The sequence below is a fragment of the Trichinella spiralis genome (assembly GCF_000181795.1).
Source record: "Trichinella spiralis strain ISS 195 chromosome Unknown Scfld9, whole genome shotgun sequence".
In the NCBI taxonomy this organism is placed as follows: Eukaryota; Metazoa; Nematoda; class Enoplea; order Trichinellida; family Trichinellidae; genus Trichinella; species Trichinella spiralis.
Window position 1 is genome coordinate 7,501,589 of NW_003526948.1, and position 13,235 is coordinate 7,514,823.

A 13,235-nucleotide genomic window follows, 5' to 3' on the forward strand; every position below is an offset into this window, starting at 1 on the left:
AAAAGACAACAGCAAGTTTTCGAAATAACCCAAAAATAATACTTTTCATCGACACTATTCTCGATCTTTCGCTTACGATCACTCTCGGTTCACAAGAATAGAGTAATTCTTAAAAGAAATGGCATACTTACTTCCGGCAACTGTAACTACAGAAATAAATGACGTGCAAGATCAAGAATAAATAATGATTCTGCAATATTATTAAGAACAGCACTTGGCTGTAGATTCAAAATTATCCGTTCCTATTTTCTGCGACATTTTTAACGTTTATTCTAGAAGGAAATGTAATTTTCATTTATAAAATGCTTCCATCTAAATCATGTATATAATAATACCGCTTGGCTCGCAAATAGATTTACATACAATTCCTCGGTATAAACTACCGTCTGATGTACTGTGGGTTGCTTTTGTGAATTGCCTATATTTGTATATGCATTTCTTTTCTAGAAACTAATAAAATTAATTCTTTTTCGATTAGTTCACATTTTTAATTTAATAAAGAAACAAATAGCAATAAACTTTCAATTTTATGTTATAATCAGTGAAGTATTATTGTTGGTCAGTCTGAAGGGGAAAAAGCTGGAATGAAAAACTTCGAATTATTTTGCATTGAAACTTTTCGAACATTGCAATCGATCGATAAACAAAAATTGCAACACTTGCAATGAATAGGGAAAAATTGCGGCGGTTTCCATGGCAACTAGTGATAAGATGACGATGGTTTCAAACGCATGAAGCTCAAGCACTGCAATGGCTTTTTTTATATTCAATATAGAATTGAACAAAGTTTGAAACAAAAAAAAATTAAAACTATCAAAATTCGAAAATAAAATTCAAATTAAACAAATACAATGCCAATTTTTATTGTGAATTTTATAAATGAAATTTTTATTTCCAACCCAATAAAAGAAACAGCCAGACAACTTTTCAAGGTCATTTGAAATTCGATGAATATATTTAAAATTTATCAAATGAAAAAGCAACTGATCACAGCTTTGCATGAAATTTTACAAATATCGTTGATGTATTTTTGAATTTTCCCAACAATGAACCGAATCGGAAATTTCAAATTTCCATACTCTACAATGGAAATTCAAACAATGACAAGTGTAAACAGAAATTTGAAAAAAAGAATAATTCAAAAGTACATCAAGTAGAAATTAAATTGCAAATAATATGCAAAATATTCTTCAATTTCAATTTATGCTGTTCTGAATAATATAGACGGATAGTGTGGACGTTGTTTGTTTGGCACATTCGGAACACCAAGTGGATAGATGTCCAGTGGTCAAGCGGTGCTTTTTTCTTTGTTTTATGGATGGCTTGCTTTGTAAAAAAAATGCATTGCTTTCTTGATCACAATAAATATACAGACATGTTTCAGCTTGTTCAATGTTTCAATTTTAGTTGAAAACCAACGTAGAAAAAGAAAGAGATAAATAAAGCAGAATTTGGTTAATGATTTCCATGCACTTATTTAAAGTTTAAATTGTCAGAAATGCAGATTTGAATTACATTTTGGAGTACTGATGGCGCGTTACTGGTTGATGATGTTCAATTTGGTGGCTTAGTGGCTTTTGGCTTAATTGATGCTGTTTTCTTGAAAATATAGTCGAATTGTCGGCAGATTTGCTACAGCTTCCTTGCGAGTAACTTCCTGGGAAAAGCAGTAGTTGTTTTGGCTTCGGCAAAGTCTACTAGCTCGCCTTGTCTGTGATATGTGTGCTTATTTTATTCTGACGCAAACTCTGCTGAGTATCAGTAGTCGCTATGGCTGATAAACCTAAAGCGGCGGGAAATGCACCTATTGTGCACTTGAAGACTATATACTGCGAACAGTATAAATCCCGTGGATCTCAGCAAAATGATGATGCACTTGGCCAAGTTGTGCACTTGTCCATTATTTTACCATAATAATTAACTAGAGGGAATTTTGTTAGTTTACCAAAGTTTTGTGCACTTAACCAAGTTCGACTGTAATTCAAAAATAGAAGTTTTACATGCAAGTGACAAGTAAAAGAAAAAGAAAAAACAATTAGTTTCGAATCTTGTATAATGTGAATGAACTGCATCAAATGAATAATTTTTATTCTCTTTTCCCGACTTTGTAAAGGAAAACCGTCTACTCCCGTCAAAATGTTGTCCGAAATGTTCAATTCAGGGTAGGTAAAAGAAAATGATATTTATATAAATGCACTTTATTTGCAAAAATTTGGAAAACGTCGTAAAAAACTACGTACACTAACTATATCTATTCATATAGCTTTTTCTTTCATTGCAAATTTCAGAATGATATTAAAATTTCAGTCATCAATCAAGTGCAAAAAAAAAAAAGAAAAAATTCGTGTTTGTTCTTCGTCCACGATGCACACAGCAGAAGTTGTTGAAAATGACTACGCTTAGAAAAATCATAGCAGACAGTCAGCCGAATGTACAAGAGAAGACAGACGCACGCAGATCCTCTTCGTCAGAAATATGAATAGGCAGAAGAGAAAAATGATTTCGGTAAAATAAATTGTTTATTTTCGTTTGATCAATAAACTGTGATTGAAGTTACTGAATGCAAATATAAAAAAAGGCAGCAAGTTGGCAAATAAACATGAAAAATAATGGATAATTAATTTAAAAGAAAAAAAATTGCCAGCCATTTTGCGAAGTGTGCAATTTTAGTATTTGGTAGATTTGTATTTTTGTTTTGTGTGCACTGAAACACTAATAAAAGGCAGCAAAAAGTTAGTAGGAAAAATACGTAATAAATAAAAATAATCTTGCGTGCTCATATGTGTATATATATGTATATATATGGAGATAGGGTAAAACTATAAAAGTCGAAATGAATAAAGAAGCCACTGACTGACTGGACACAGCAGTAGCGACACACAATATACGCTGGCCAGCATAAAGTTTGGATTAAGCGTGGATTGAACCGGATGTTGGAAAATCAATAATCCGAGTAATACATCACTTCAGGTGAACCTTCATGACTGCTGCCCGTTGGTCGGTCTTTGTATTTCGCTTTCCTGATGGCTGCCAGTTTAACGCGAGCTTCTTCCAGTTCTCGTTCTTTCCGAAGGACTTCTTCCTGAGCATCGAGTACCTATTCACAAAAAAAACAATAATTAATAAAAATAATATGCAACAAATATAAAAAATAAATATACTTGAGCGATTCCCGACACCATTCGCTGCGAAATGATCAACGTCCGTTCGTCTTCGATTTCTATTGCTTGTCTTGCGGCTCGAACTAAATGTTCCGTGGCAGTTTTCACAGCATTCCCTGCAGCTTGCAGTCTGCGCATCACTTTAGAATTCATGTCTGCTTTCACTTTGCAAGCGACCAGCAGGTGCGCCGTAGATGCAGCTACCTGGAACATGTGAACAGAGGATTTCGCACGCATGCTCGTACGTGTACATTTGCATAATAATTTATAAATTCAAATCAGAATTTACAGCAAAAAAATTAAAGAACAAAAAAAAACAAACAAACAAACATGAAATAATAAATAAATACTTGTTTCGCGGCTGAAATTAGTTTCTCCTCCGTAGCATGGCCTTGAACAAGCGCGTTGGCAGATTCGCACAAAGAATGCGTAGCAGCGGCGACCATCCTCGCGGCCGAGATCAATCCTTCTGACCACTGGTAATCGTCTGTCTGCAATGTGGGTCTGGGATCGACCTTGAATAAAAACGATTAAAATAAATAATCCAAATTAACAAATTCTTCAATTTACACACACACACACACACACACACAATCAATAAATAATTATAATAATAATAATAATTGACAAAATCTAAGAGAAATATGTACTTTTATGAGATTGAACAATGTTTTTTTATATAATTTGAGAAAATTCTCAGCGCTTTTTTTATTTTTTTGGTTCATACCCTCCCTTGGGCAACGAGCTCGCGTTGCGCAGCCGATGCTGCTTTCACCAACGCCGTTACAGCCGTAGCAATCGATTTTGCCGCTTCCAAAATCTGTTCATCGAAATTCAACGACTCGTTCGCTTCCTCAAGAATTTTTTTGAATTATTTTTTCTTTTTTGAATTAAATCACAATTCCATTTACTCGAGCCTGAGGGCGTGGTTTGAGCTGAGCCAGACGACGCGCTGCCGCTTCGATTGAACTGGCTGCACCGAGAAGCTCATTTTCAGCAATCACCGCCGGATCACTAGGATCCACCCAGTCACTGCCTTTCAACAGTTCAACTTGTGCAACCAAATCCGTCACCGCTTGTGCAATCAGACGAGAAGCTGGAGTCAACAGTTGTCTAAATTCATTTGTAGGCTTCTGTAACACCTGAAAACAAACAAATGAACGGTGTGCATACTAACAGATTCGATTCAGTGATGATATTATATTTTATATTAAGGAAAAATTTTTTTGAAGTACAGTGGAACTCGGTTGTAACGATGTCTCGGCTACTTGGATATAAATTTTATCTTTGGTTGGTTCGGCTATGACCTATACACGAAAAACACTTTTTTGTAGCGATCATAAAACTCGGATATAACGATAAAAATCAGTAACAATTGTGAGCGTTACTAATCTGCAGTAGTAGTAAATGACGTCACACAACTGTGGCTACGTAAACACTGACAGACACATAACATAACTGACACGTAACAATTTTAAAAATTAAAGCCGATCAATTTGCTACAATGCTTGGTTATATACTGATTTTACGTGCACCATTCACTGAAGGGCTTGACCGATTTAAATCTAGGCATAACAGTTGCAGTGGACAACTGTGTGGCGAAGCAAGCTCTTCAAACGCTAAAAGCGTCGACGATTGGTTTAATAAATTCAGTGTGGCCTGCACTGAGGCAGCAGTCCAAAGCGGAGGGAAAGTATTTCTCAATTGGATGAAATTTCTCAACTTGACGACTATGCAGATATAGGCGCTGCTGTTATTACGTCTAATGTACCAACATATGGATGACACAGTAAATGACATCCATTGCGCGAAACAACAAAACAATGACGACACTCTGACACGGATACAGCAACTGTTCAAATTATCCCGTTAAAAACGTACCCGGAATTAAATGGTTGACCGCAACCATCTCGAGCGAAATTTATCGAAGCTACGGAAAGTGCTGACGATGGAATTTTCAAAGCTGTTGTCTATCTCTGTTGTCAGACAATTCGTGAAAGATCACAGACCGAAATTGAAATTGACAACGTTGAAAGAATTTTTCAGCATAAGTGAAGTTCTTCAATAAACTTAACCACACACACACACACACACATATATATATATATATATATCAATAAACTTAGTCTACATGTATGAAAACTCGGTTATAACAATCAAAATAATCTACCCCCAATGCCCATCTCATTACGACCGAGTTCCACTGTGTAAAGTGAATTAAACTAAATAAACATATAAATAATCGCACCGTATTCAAAGCTTGTAACAATTCTCGAACTTTGATTGCTACATCTCGTCCTGCATCCAAACAACGATAACGAGCGTCTGGTGTTTCAGCCCAAAATGCTACGGCCTAAACAATTTACATTATATATACATGGTACGCAATTTCAAAATAGTCGGGTAAGTTCGGTTGATGATTGCATTGAAAATAAAATTGTAATCACACACTCGACAACTGTTAAGCAGATCTGACACAACGCGTCTGGACATGTTAGCAGCAGCAATAACATCATCCTGTTGACAAGACTGACCAGCGGCAACCGCTTTAGCAGTCGCATCTGTAATTGGTTTGGTCACACGAATCAACTCTTCCGGTTTGGCTTCTCTAGTCGGTTGTTCAGATGAATCGTATGCCTAGAAAAAGCAGCATATAAATAATAATTAAACATTCTACTGTTTATCTATACTCGTATTTCTTGACCAATCGCTTCAATAGCCGCTTCTAATGCTCTAGTGCCACGCTGGTGTTCATCTTCGACTGTTTTCACTGTTTTCAACAAACTGGTCACATTGGTTACCATTACCTGGAATAATTGAAACCAATCAAAAATATTTTCAAAAATTCAAAAAACTCTCGCTTGTATACTTTTGCCGCTTCTTTCAAACTGTTCATTGCTGGGTCGTTGAAACTTTTGCCAGACGCACTTTTTGTCGCCTGTATCAAATGAGACAACGCCGCAGCCACATCTTTCACTGCGTTGATCACCAACACCTAAATGAAATAAATAAATGTATGGGATTGAAAAACAAACAAACAAAGTAGATTTTATTTTAAAAAATTATTAAATTGAAAAAATTTTTAGTGCATTATTTTTTACATTAGTTGTATGTATATTTTATTCTAATTTTACCCATCCACCCTTACTCTTCACACACACACACACGCACATATAAATATATTAGCGCAGTTAAATGGCAATTCAACAGAAACAAAAAATTACAACTAAAAATCGGACATCACTGACCAACCGACCAACCAACTGAACCAACCAATCACCTTTTTTCTCCTATTTTTCACATCCTTTTCCTTTTTTTTTAAATTAATCATTCCCATTATAAATATTGAATAGGTTGAACAAGAAATAAAAATGTCCAATTTCTAAACAATTAACGCACGGTAGAATTTTGATAATCTCCAAGAAAAAAAAGTAACAAATAAATTAATAATAACAATCAAACTAAAAATTGTCCAGAATGTAGCAGTTTTCTTTATACGAATAAGTAAGTTTCTATTTCCAAAATCCAAAAAAAAAACAAAAAAACAAACAAACCTGGGCTTCAGAATTCGAGGAAGTCAGAGCCGCGGCACCAGATTTGACCACTTCTGATAGTTGAACAATCGTGCGCACCGCATTTTGCGCAGCCACGGCCAACTGTTCTTGGCTTGAAGCAGCGCCGGATACCAATGCTTTCGTATCTTCGACCAACGCTTTCGCTGTTCTCAGTATTGCTTCCCGATGATCTGAGAAAACCTAGAACAAAAAAAGAAGAAAAATAACGAAATACAACAGCAAATAAATAAATAAATTCAAATCATTGTACAATACAAGCATACTACTACTACTACTACTACTACATACTTCGCCCTCGCGTTCAGGATTCAATGTGCCAGCGGTAGCAAACATGATCGTCGTATCCAAATCGCCAATTATACCGCTGACTGTAGAAGCTGCATTGATGCAAGCTTGTGTGCCACGAGCGCCGAATCGCAAAGCCGCCAAAACCATCGCCACTTCCTCTATCGTACGTCGGGCACTGTAGGCCAAATCTTGTTTCGAGAAATGGTCCTGCGGGTTGGCACGACATGCGCCGGCATGTTTGATCAATTCAATGCAAGCCGTACCCAGCTCTTGCACACTGACGCGAATCTTCTGACCAACCTGAAAATAAACGCATAAGATTTTAAATATTCGAAAGAGAAAAAAAAGTATAATAAATAATTATTAATTCATTCTCAGAACGAGCCAAACCTCAGACGAACTAGCCGCAGCGCATGCACCGCGAGCGTCGTTAGCTAGCATGCAGTAATTTTTTGTCAATTCCGTTGCTAGAGCGCCAATTTCTTCTACATTCGAATACGACTTAGCGACCATCTCTTGCGCCAGATCGACGATCAGTTTGCAATAGTGGATCATTCGGGTCTGGTAATCAGCATAATCGCCCACTTCTTGTACAAACTCTTCATCTGTCTGCACAATGACAAATTTTATTTATTGATCATCTTATCTACTCTGCTACTACCGGCTGTTTGCAATCAATAACAAACAAACACCCTACCAAAGATATTGCTTTGCGAATTTCATCCAGCAATGTCGATACACTGCCGGCTTCAGATATAGCTTCACTGACCGTTTGAAGCAATTCGCCAACTGATTCTACCAAACTCTGACCACTTTCATCAACGCCAGATTGAAATTCTTTTGCCTAAAGTTTTCAGTCCATTATCAAAAAAAAAAATAATTTATTAATTAAAATTTATATACCTATGATATGTACAGATTAAAAACACGTACATTACATACATACATAGATAAGTTTCTTTTATCATTATACATTATTATGAAAAAATTGTAATACTATTGTTTTTTCATTCATTGAAATAAACTTCTTTTCTTATTGCCATTTGCAAAATAAAAAAAAAAAACAATTCTAGTTCGTTGCTAACCTTAGGATTGCCGGCAGCATCTTTAGTGGAGTAGAGCAACTGCAACTGACATTCGAGCACTGTTTTACACTGATCAAGTAAAGCTATCTGACGCCTGGAATTGATGCTCAAAGAAGCTGCACCAATGCAAGCGTTGGTCAGCGGTTCAAAGTAGGCAACGATATCTCGCATCTAGATACAATATATATATATATATATATATAACAGGAAACAAATAAATTCTGGATAACATACTGCAGTAAAAGAAAATTATCAACTGAATAATAATATCATAAAAAGACAAAATAAAATAAAAAGAGGTATATTATTATTTTACCCGATGACCAATATTTTCAGCTTCTCGTTTTGCCGCATTCTGTACTCCAGGTATACGGTCCAAAATTTGACGGCTGTTGTTATCGATCAATTCATAAAAAGCCTGGAAAAATCAAAATTACAACTTGATTGCAATATTGACAAGAGCACAGATATCCCATCCATTATTAACAAACCTGTTCAGTGTTCTCACTACTATGCTCCAAAGATTGGTTGATCGCTGCCAAGGACGCTTGATCCAACAAATGAATCAACGATGTAATCTGTTCAATGGCTCGATCACATTCACTCTGACCAGGTGCGCGTTCGCTAAACAAATATAAATAGATAAACAAACAAACAAACAAACAAACAAATAAATAAATAAAAACAATCACTTATACCGTATTGCTGAAATGAGACCTTTAATACTGTCGGAGACATTTTTCGAACAAGTGCCAAGAAGTTGCCAGGCTGGAGGATCTTTGGCATTCAACGCCAGCAGTTTGGACGTCTGAATCATCTCAATGGAACCGTCGACCATTAGCCTGCCGGCGTCGACGATCGGCTTCTGAGCCCGACGTCCAGCTTCGGCAATTTTGGTCGGCAAGCCTGCAAATTCTGGTGACATGACAAACGCGGACAAATTGTCCAACGACGACAACAACGGTTGCGTGCAACGGCTGCACTCGGTCAAATTGTTCTCGTTGAAATCATGATCCAACACCTGAAACGATGAAAATAAGCAACTGTTCAATTAATTAATTAGCCTCACTTTGATCGCTTTGATCAAATTGGCCGTCGAGCCGGCAACATCGCGGGCGTAGTTGATAAAATGACGCTTGGCACCAGAGTCGGACGTTTGGCTGGACGCATCGCGACAAATATTCGCCAACAGCGTGGTCTGTTTGGCGATCACTGTGGCCGCTTCCAATATCTGCGCCTGGTTCAACTTGCAAGAGCTGATCTTGTGACACGCCTCAGCCACAGCCTGGGTGCTTTCGTTGAATCTGTTCAAATCGACCACAGCCGGATGCCCAGGTATGCTGCTCAAATCGGCCACACCGACGAGGTACGCTGCCTGCAGTAATATAAAATTGCCCATGCGTGCACAACTTGTCAACAGAAAAAACAAAAAAAAAAGAAAATCACCTGAGCGGCAGTTTCGCCTAGACCGCAGACTGCATCGCTGACTGCCCGAACTGATTCGCAAAACTGTACCAAATCACCTTGCTTCGCATGATGCGTTATGCCGGACATTCCTTCGCCCAGATTCTGAAATGGAAAACAAAGCATAAGAAGAAGAAAAAAGTCAATTCTCACACAACACATTGAAAATATGGAAAAAATAAACTAAATAAAATAATGAATGTACCTTGGAATATTCAGTTACCATGTCGAAACATTCAAAATAAGATAAGCTGTTGATCGTTTGATTGGGATAATCGAGCAAATTGTATACGGCCTGTACAGGATATGCAGAAAAATATCGATTATTAGTTGATTGAATAAAAGAGAAAGAGAACAAAAAACATGTATGTATATATATATATATGTGTGTATGGGAAAAAATCAATCCTGAACAACACCGAGTGTGCTATGTGTTGTTACTGTGGACGCACGCACTTGCATATTCCTTATTGCATTGTCGCATTCTTTCTGCCAAGGTGCACCGCTGGTGTAGACGTCGACCAAACGATTGATACTGTCGGTGAGCGATCTTGAAAGAAAAAGAACAAAACACGAGACGAATGTTAGAATAAAGACAAACAACATTTAAAAAAAATACAAAGTTGAACAAGTGTGCACTTGTTGTGTACCTGGCAGCGAAGGTCAACTGCTGCTTGGCGTTGGCAGCATTCGGATTGACGCCGTACGCTTTGACGGCTAACAGCAGTCGAATCGCTTGGTCGACCACCACGCGCAACACTTGTAACATTTGCTCACGCAAAGTCGGATCCGAACAATGATGGATCAGTTCCATGGCGACGGTCACCAGTCGCCTCAGGCAAGACAAAAACTCGTCCGACACGCCGCCAAGATGAGGCTGTTGTCGTATCGTGGCGCTGACCAGACGATTGGTCACCTCAGTCAACATACTGGCACAGCGATGCAAGTCGTCCTGAACTTCGGCGGAACTGCGCACGCTTGGAGTTAGCTGAAAATGGAAAACCCCTTCTCCACCAAGAAACATTCTACTCCACACCAGCCACACCCACACTCACCTTGTCGAGTGATATCATTTCCAATAAAGAAGTAACGCCGCGCACAGCGCTGTCCACATCCTGCTGTCCTGGCAAACAATTGACACAGCTATTCAAGCTATACGTCAACGCTTTGGCAATCTTCAAAATTTAAAACATTCAATTTATATCAATCAATCAATCGAAGAAGAAGATGAAAAATAACAACTACAACAAGTAGTCAAACAAACTACCTGAGCTAAACGTTGCTGATTGTCCGGCTCAGTGGGATGTTCCAAGCAGCGTTGAATTTCTTCAAGAAGCAATAAAACCTTGTCCAACACTGTACGACACACATCAACCAGTCTGTGACCATCCACGTCTGGCATGTTGGCGCAAACCATTCTAGCGGAGTGGACCAACTGCCTCAAACTTCCAGTCACTTCACTAGCACTCGAATTCACATACTGCTGATCACCCTATATGGTATATATTTATTTATTTACTTTAAAAATTCTCTCAATTAAATTAAAAAAAAACATTCTAACAACAACAATATTTTCAAATATACCTGCGCTCCAGCAGAAAGTAGCTGCGCAATTGAAGAGCCAACAACTTTTGTAGAAGACGTTAATCGAGTGGCGGCAAATTCAGGCTAATAAAAATTGAAATAAATGCAAAAAAAAGAAAGAAAGAAAGAAAGAATAAACAAAACAGTTTCAGGCAAAAGTTTAAATAGATATTTTAAAAAAAATCATATTCAATCAGTCAGTATTCGGGGTGGGAGGGGGAAAGAAAATGTTACCGTTTCTCCAGGTGATGGACGAAGCAAATTCTGCGAATGCAATTCACGAATTTCGACAAGTTCTTCGTTCAAATGGCGAACAATTTCTATCGCACTTGCCAAATCCACTCCGCCGAACATATTCTGCGCCTGAAAGATAAAATAAACAAACAAACAAACAAACAAACAAACATGCAGTGTATACCTTCGTGACGGCTACCCTGAGTTCAGCAAGAGCTTCAGCGAGAGTTTTGGTGGATGAGCTAAGCTGCATGCTTGCTGAAGGTTCGCTTATGTTCACCATCGACGAACGGCAATTGTTCACCAAACGACCACAAGGAAGTAACACTTCTTGACAAACGGACAACAATTCCAGCTGGTATGTTCGGTCATTTGGTTGACTTTGGCAGTGTTTCAATGCTGTCATCAGAGGATTTACAATCTGAAAAATGACAAAAGATAAAATAAATAAATAAATAAATAAATGATGAAAAAAAGAAACCAACCCAACCCATCCACAAGAAATTTACCTCAGAAACTTGAGTGCAATTTTGCGCAAGAGATTCGCGACTCTGGGCATTCGTGTTAAACGAGTCGCATACTTGAACGGCGGTGAGCACCTGAGTGGCGCTGGAGACGGTCTGCTTGGCCGCCTGTTCGAGAGCGTGGACAACTTGGCGACGTAGTTGAGCCTCGGCCGCCTCGGTGGTCGCCGTTCGGACATCCTCGGCGGCGGCTTTCAAAGCTACCTGGTGAGAGACGTTGTCCGGCACGCCGGCACAAGCTTTGGCGGCTTCAATCATGCGAGTGGTGGCGTCGGCGAGACGCTTTGCCGCAGTAAGCAGATGCTCCTTTTCCGATTGCACGTCCGCCTCGCCGCGGATGTGAGTCACCTGAACACAATCGAGAATTGAATGTCCACAGTCGAAAATGCAAAATAAATAACGCCAATTTCCTACCAGATGAGTAGTAGCTTCGGCGAGAACTTTCGCTTGGCGTATCATTTCATTCGCAGATCCTGTGTAAGAGATCAATTTGTCCGTTGTGGTGATAATCTTGTCCAATTCTTTGCCGTGTTCAGTAGCCTGCGCTCGTTCCGGGCCTGTTTTGATGTGATTCAGCAAATCGGTCAGAGCACGTGATACTTGGCTGGCCGCGTCTTTCAAATCGTGAACAGATTTTTCGTCTTTGCAAGAAAGCTGATTCGACAAACAAACAAACAAATAAACAAAATCCAAAAGCAAGTATGGAAAAAGCGAAAATTGTTCAGCTACTGCTACAACAGCACACAGACTCACTTCAGCATCTTTGAGCAACTGTTCCACAGCACGGGCGACTTGCTTGGCCGCCTCGGTCAGCTGCTCTTGACAAGCCGGGCTTTCGATGGTCGGTGCAACGACACGCGCGCACGCCACCAACTGCGACGTGGCAAAAGCGCACTGCGTCGCCGAGTGGATAACTTTATCCTGAAGCGGTTGCTGGTCGCATTTGCTGCTCACCGCTTTCGCTTTCAAAACCAAATGTGCAGTGCCAGTAGCGACATTCTTCGCCAACTGCACCAAAATATCCTAATATATTGAAAATACAAAAAAAATAAATAAATAAACACTCCCGTTTCATTTAACAAGTGCGCTGTTCTTTTATATCATACTTGAAAATCTCTCGCCGTATCGTCAGGTTGTTCAATTGTCTGAATCATCGCGTGGCTGAAATCGCCCACACGACCAGCAGCTGCTAGAAACAGTTTGCCGTGGGAAAAAAATTACAAAAATAAAACAACAAATCTACTATTCATTGCGAATAAACTGAATCACCTGATGCTTGTCAGGACTGACGGAACCCAACATGTCGGTAATTGCTCTGCA

General features: G+C 38.8%; 3 protein-coding genes across 3 annotated transcripts; 1 reads left to right on the top strand and 2 right to left on the bottom strand.

Moving 5' to 3' along the window:
* Nucleotides 1-335: 335 nt before the first annotated feature.
* Tsp_11417 (hypothetical protein) lies at nt 336-937 on the bottom strand (the record flags this gene model as incomplete). Its single annotated transcript, XM_003372633.1, has 2 exons — nt 914-937; nt 336-443 (listed from the first exon to the last, which is right to left on the bottom strand). Coding segments are annotated over exons 1-2 (132 nt in total), but the record flags the coding sequence as incomplete, so codon positions are not given.
* Nucleotides 938-1,770: 833 nt separating this feature from the next.
* Nucleotides 1,771-2,479, top strand: Tsp_11418 (conserved hypothetical protein). The gene is made up of 3 exons (XM_003372634.1): nt 1,771-1,884; nt 2,114-2,166; nt 2,308-2,479. The coding sequence occupies exons 1-3, from the start codon at nt 1,771-1,773 to the stop codon at nt 2,477-2,479; spliced, it is 339 nt and encodes a 112-aa protein (XP_003372682.1).
* Nucleotides 2,480-2,617: 138 nt separating this feature from the next.
* Tsp_11419a (putative I/LWEQ domain protein) lies at nt 2,618-12,836 on the bottom strand (the record flags this gene model as incomplete). The annotated part of the gene is made up of 25 exons (XM_003372635.1): nt 2,618-2,704; nt 3,180-3,365; nt 3,889-4,014; nt 4,073-4,303; nt 5,410-5,514; nt 5,613-5,798; nt 5,852-5,968; nt 6,031-6,156; nt 6,716-6,916; nt 7,025-7,324; nt 7,415-7,633; nt 8,110-8,280; nt 8,426-8,527; nt 8,601-8,698; nt 8,836-9,130; nt 9,179-9,484; nt 9,556-9,678; nt 10,030-10,123; nt 10,224-10,561; nt 10,629-10,748; nt 10,841-11,065; nt 11,392-11,520; nt 11,576-11,812; nt 11,901-12,569; nt 12,669-12,836. Coding segments are annotated over 25 exons (4,959 nt in total), but the record flags the coding sequence as incomplete, so codon positions are not given.
* Between the last annotated feature and the right edge of the window lie 399 nt (nt 12,837-13,235).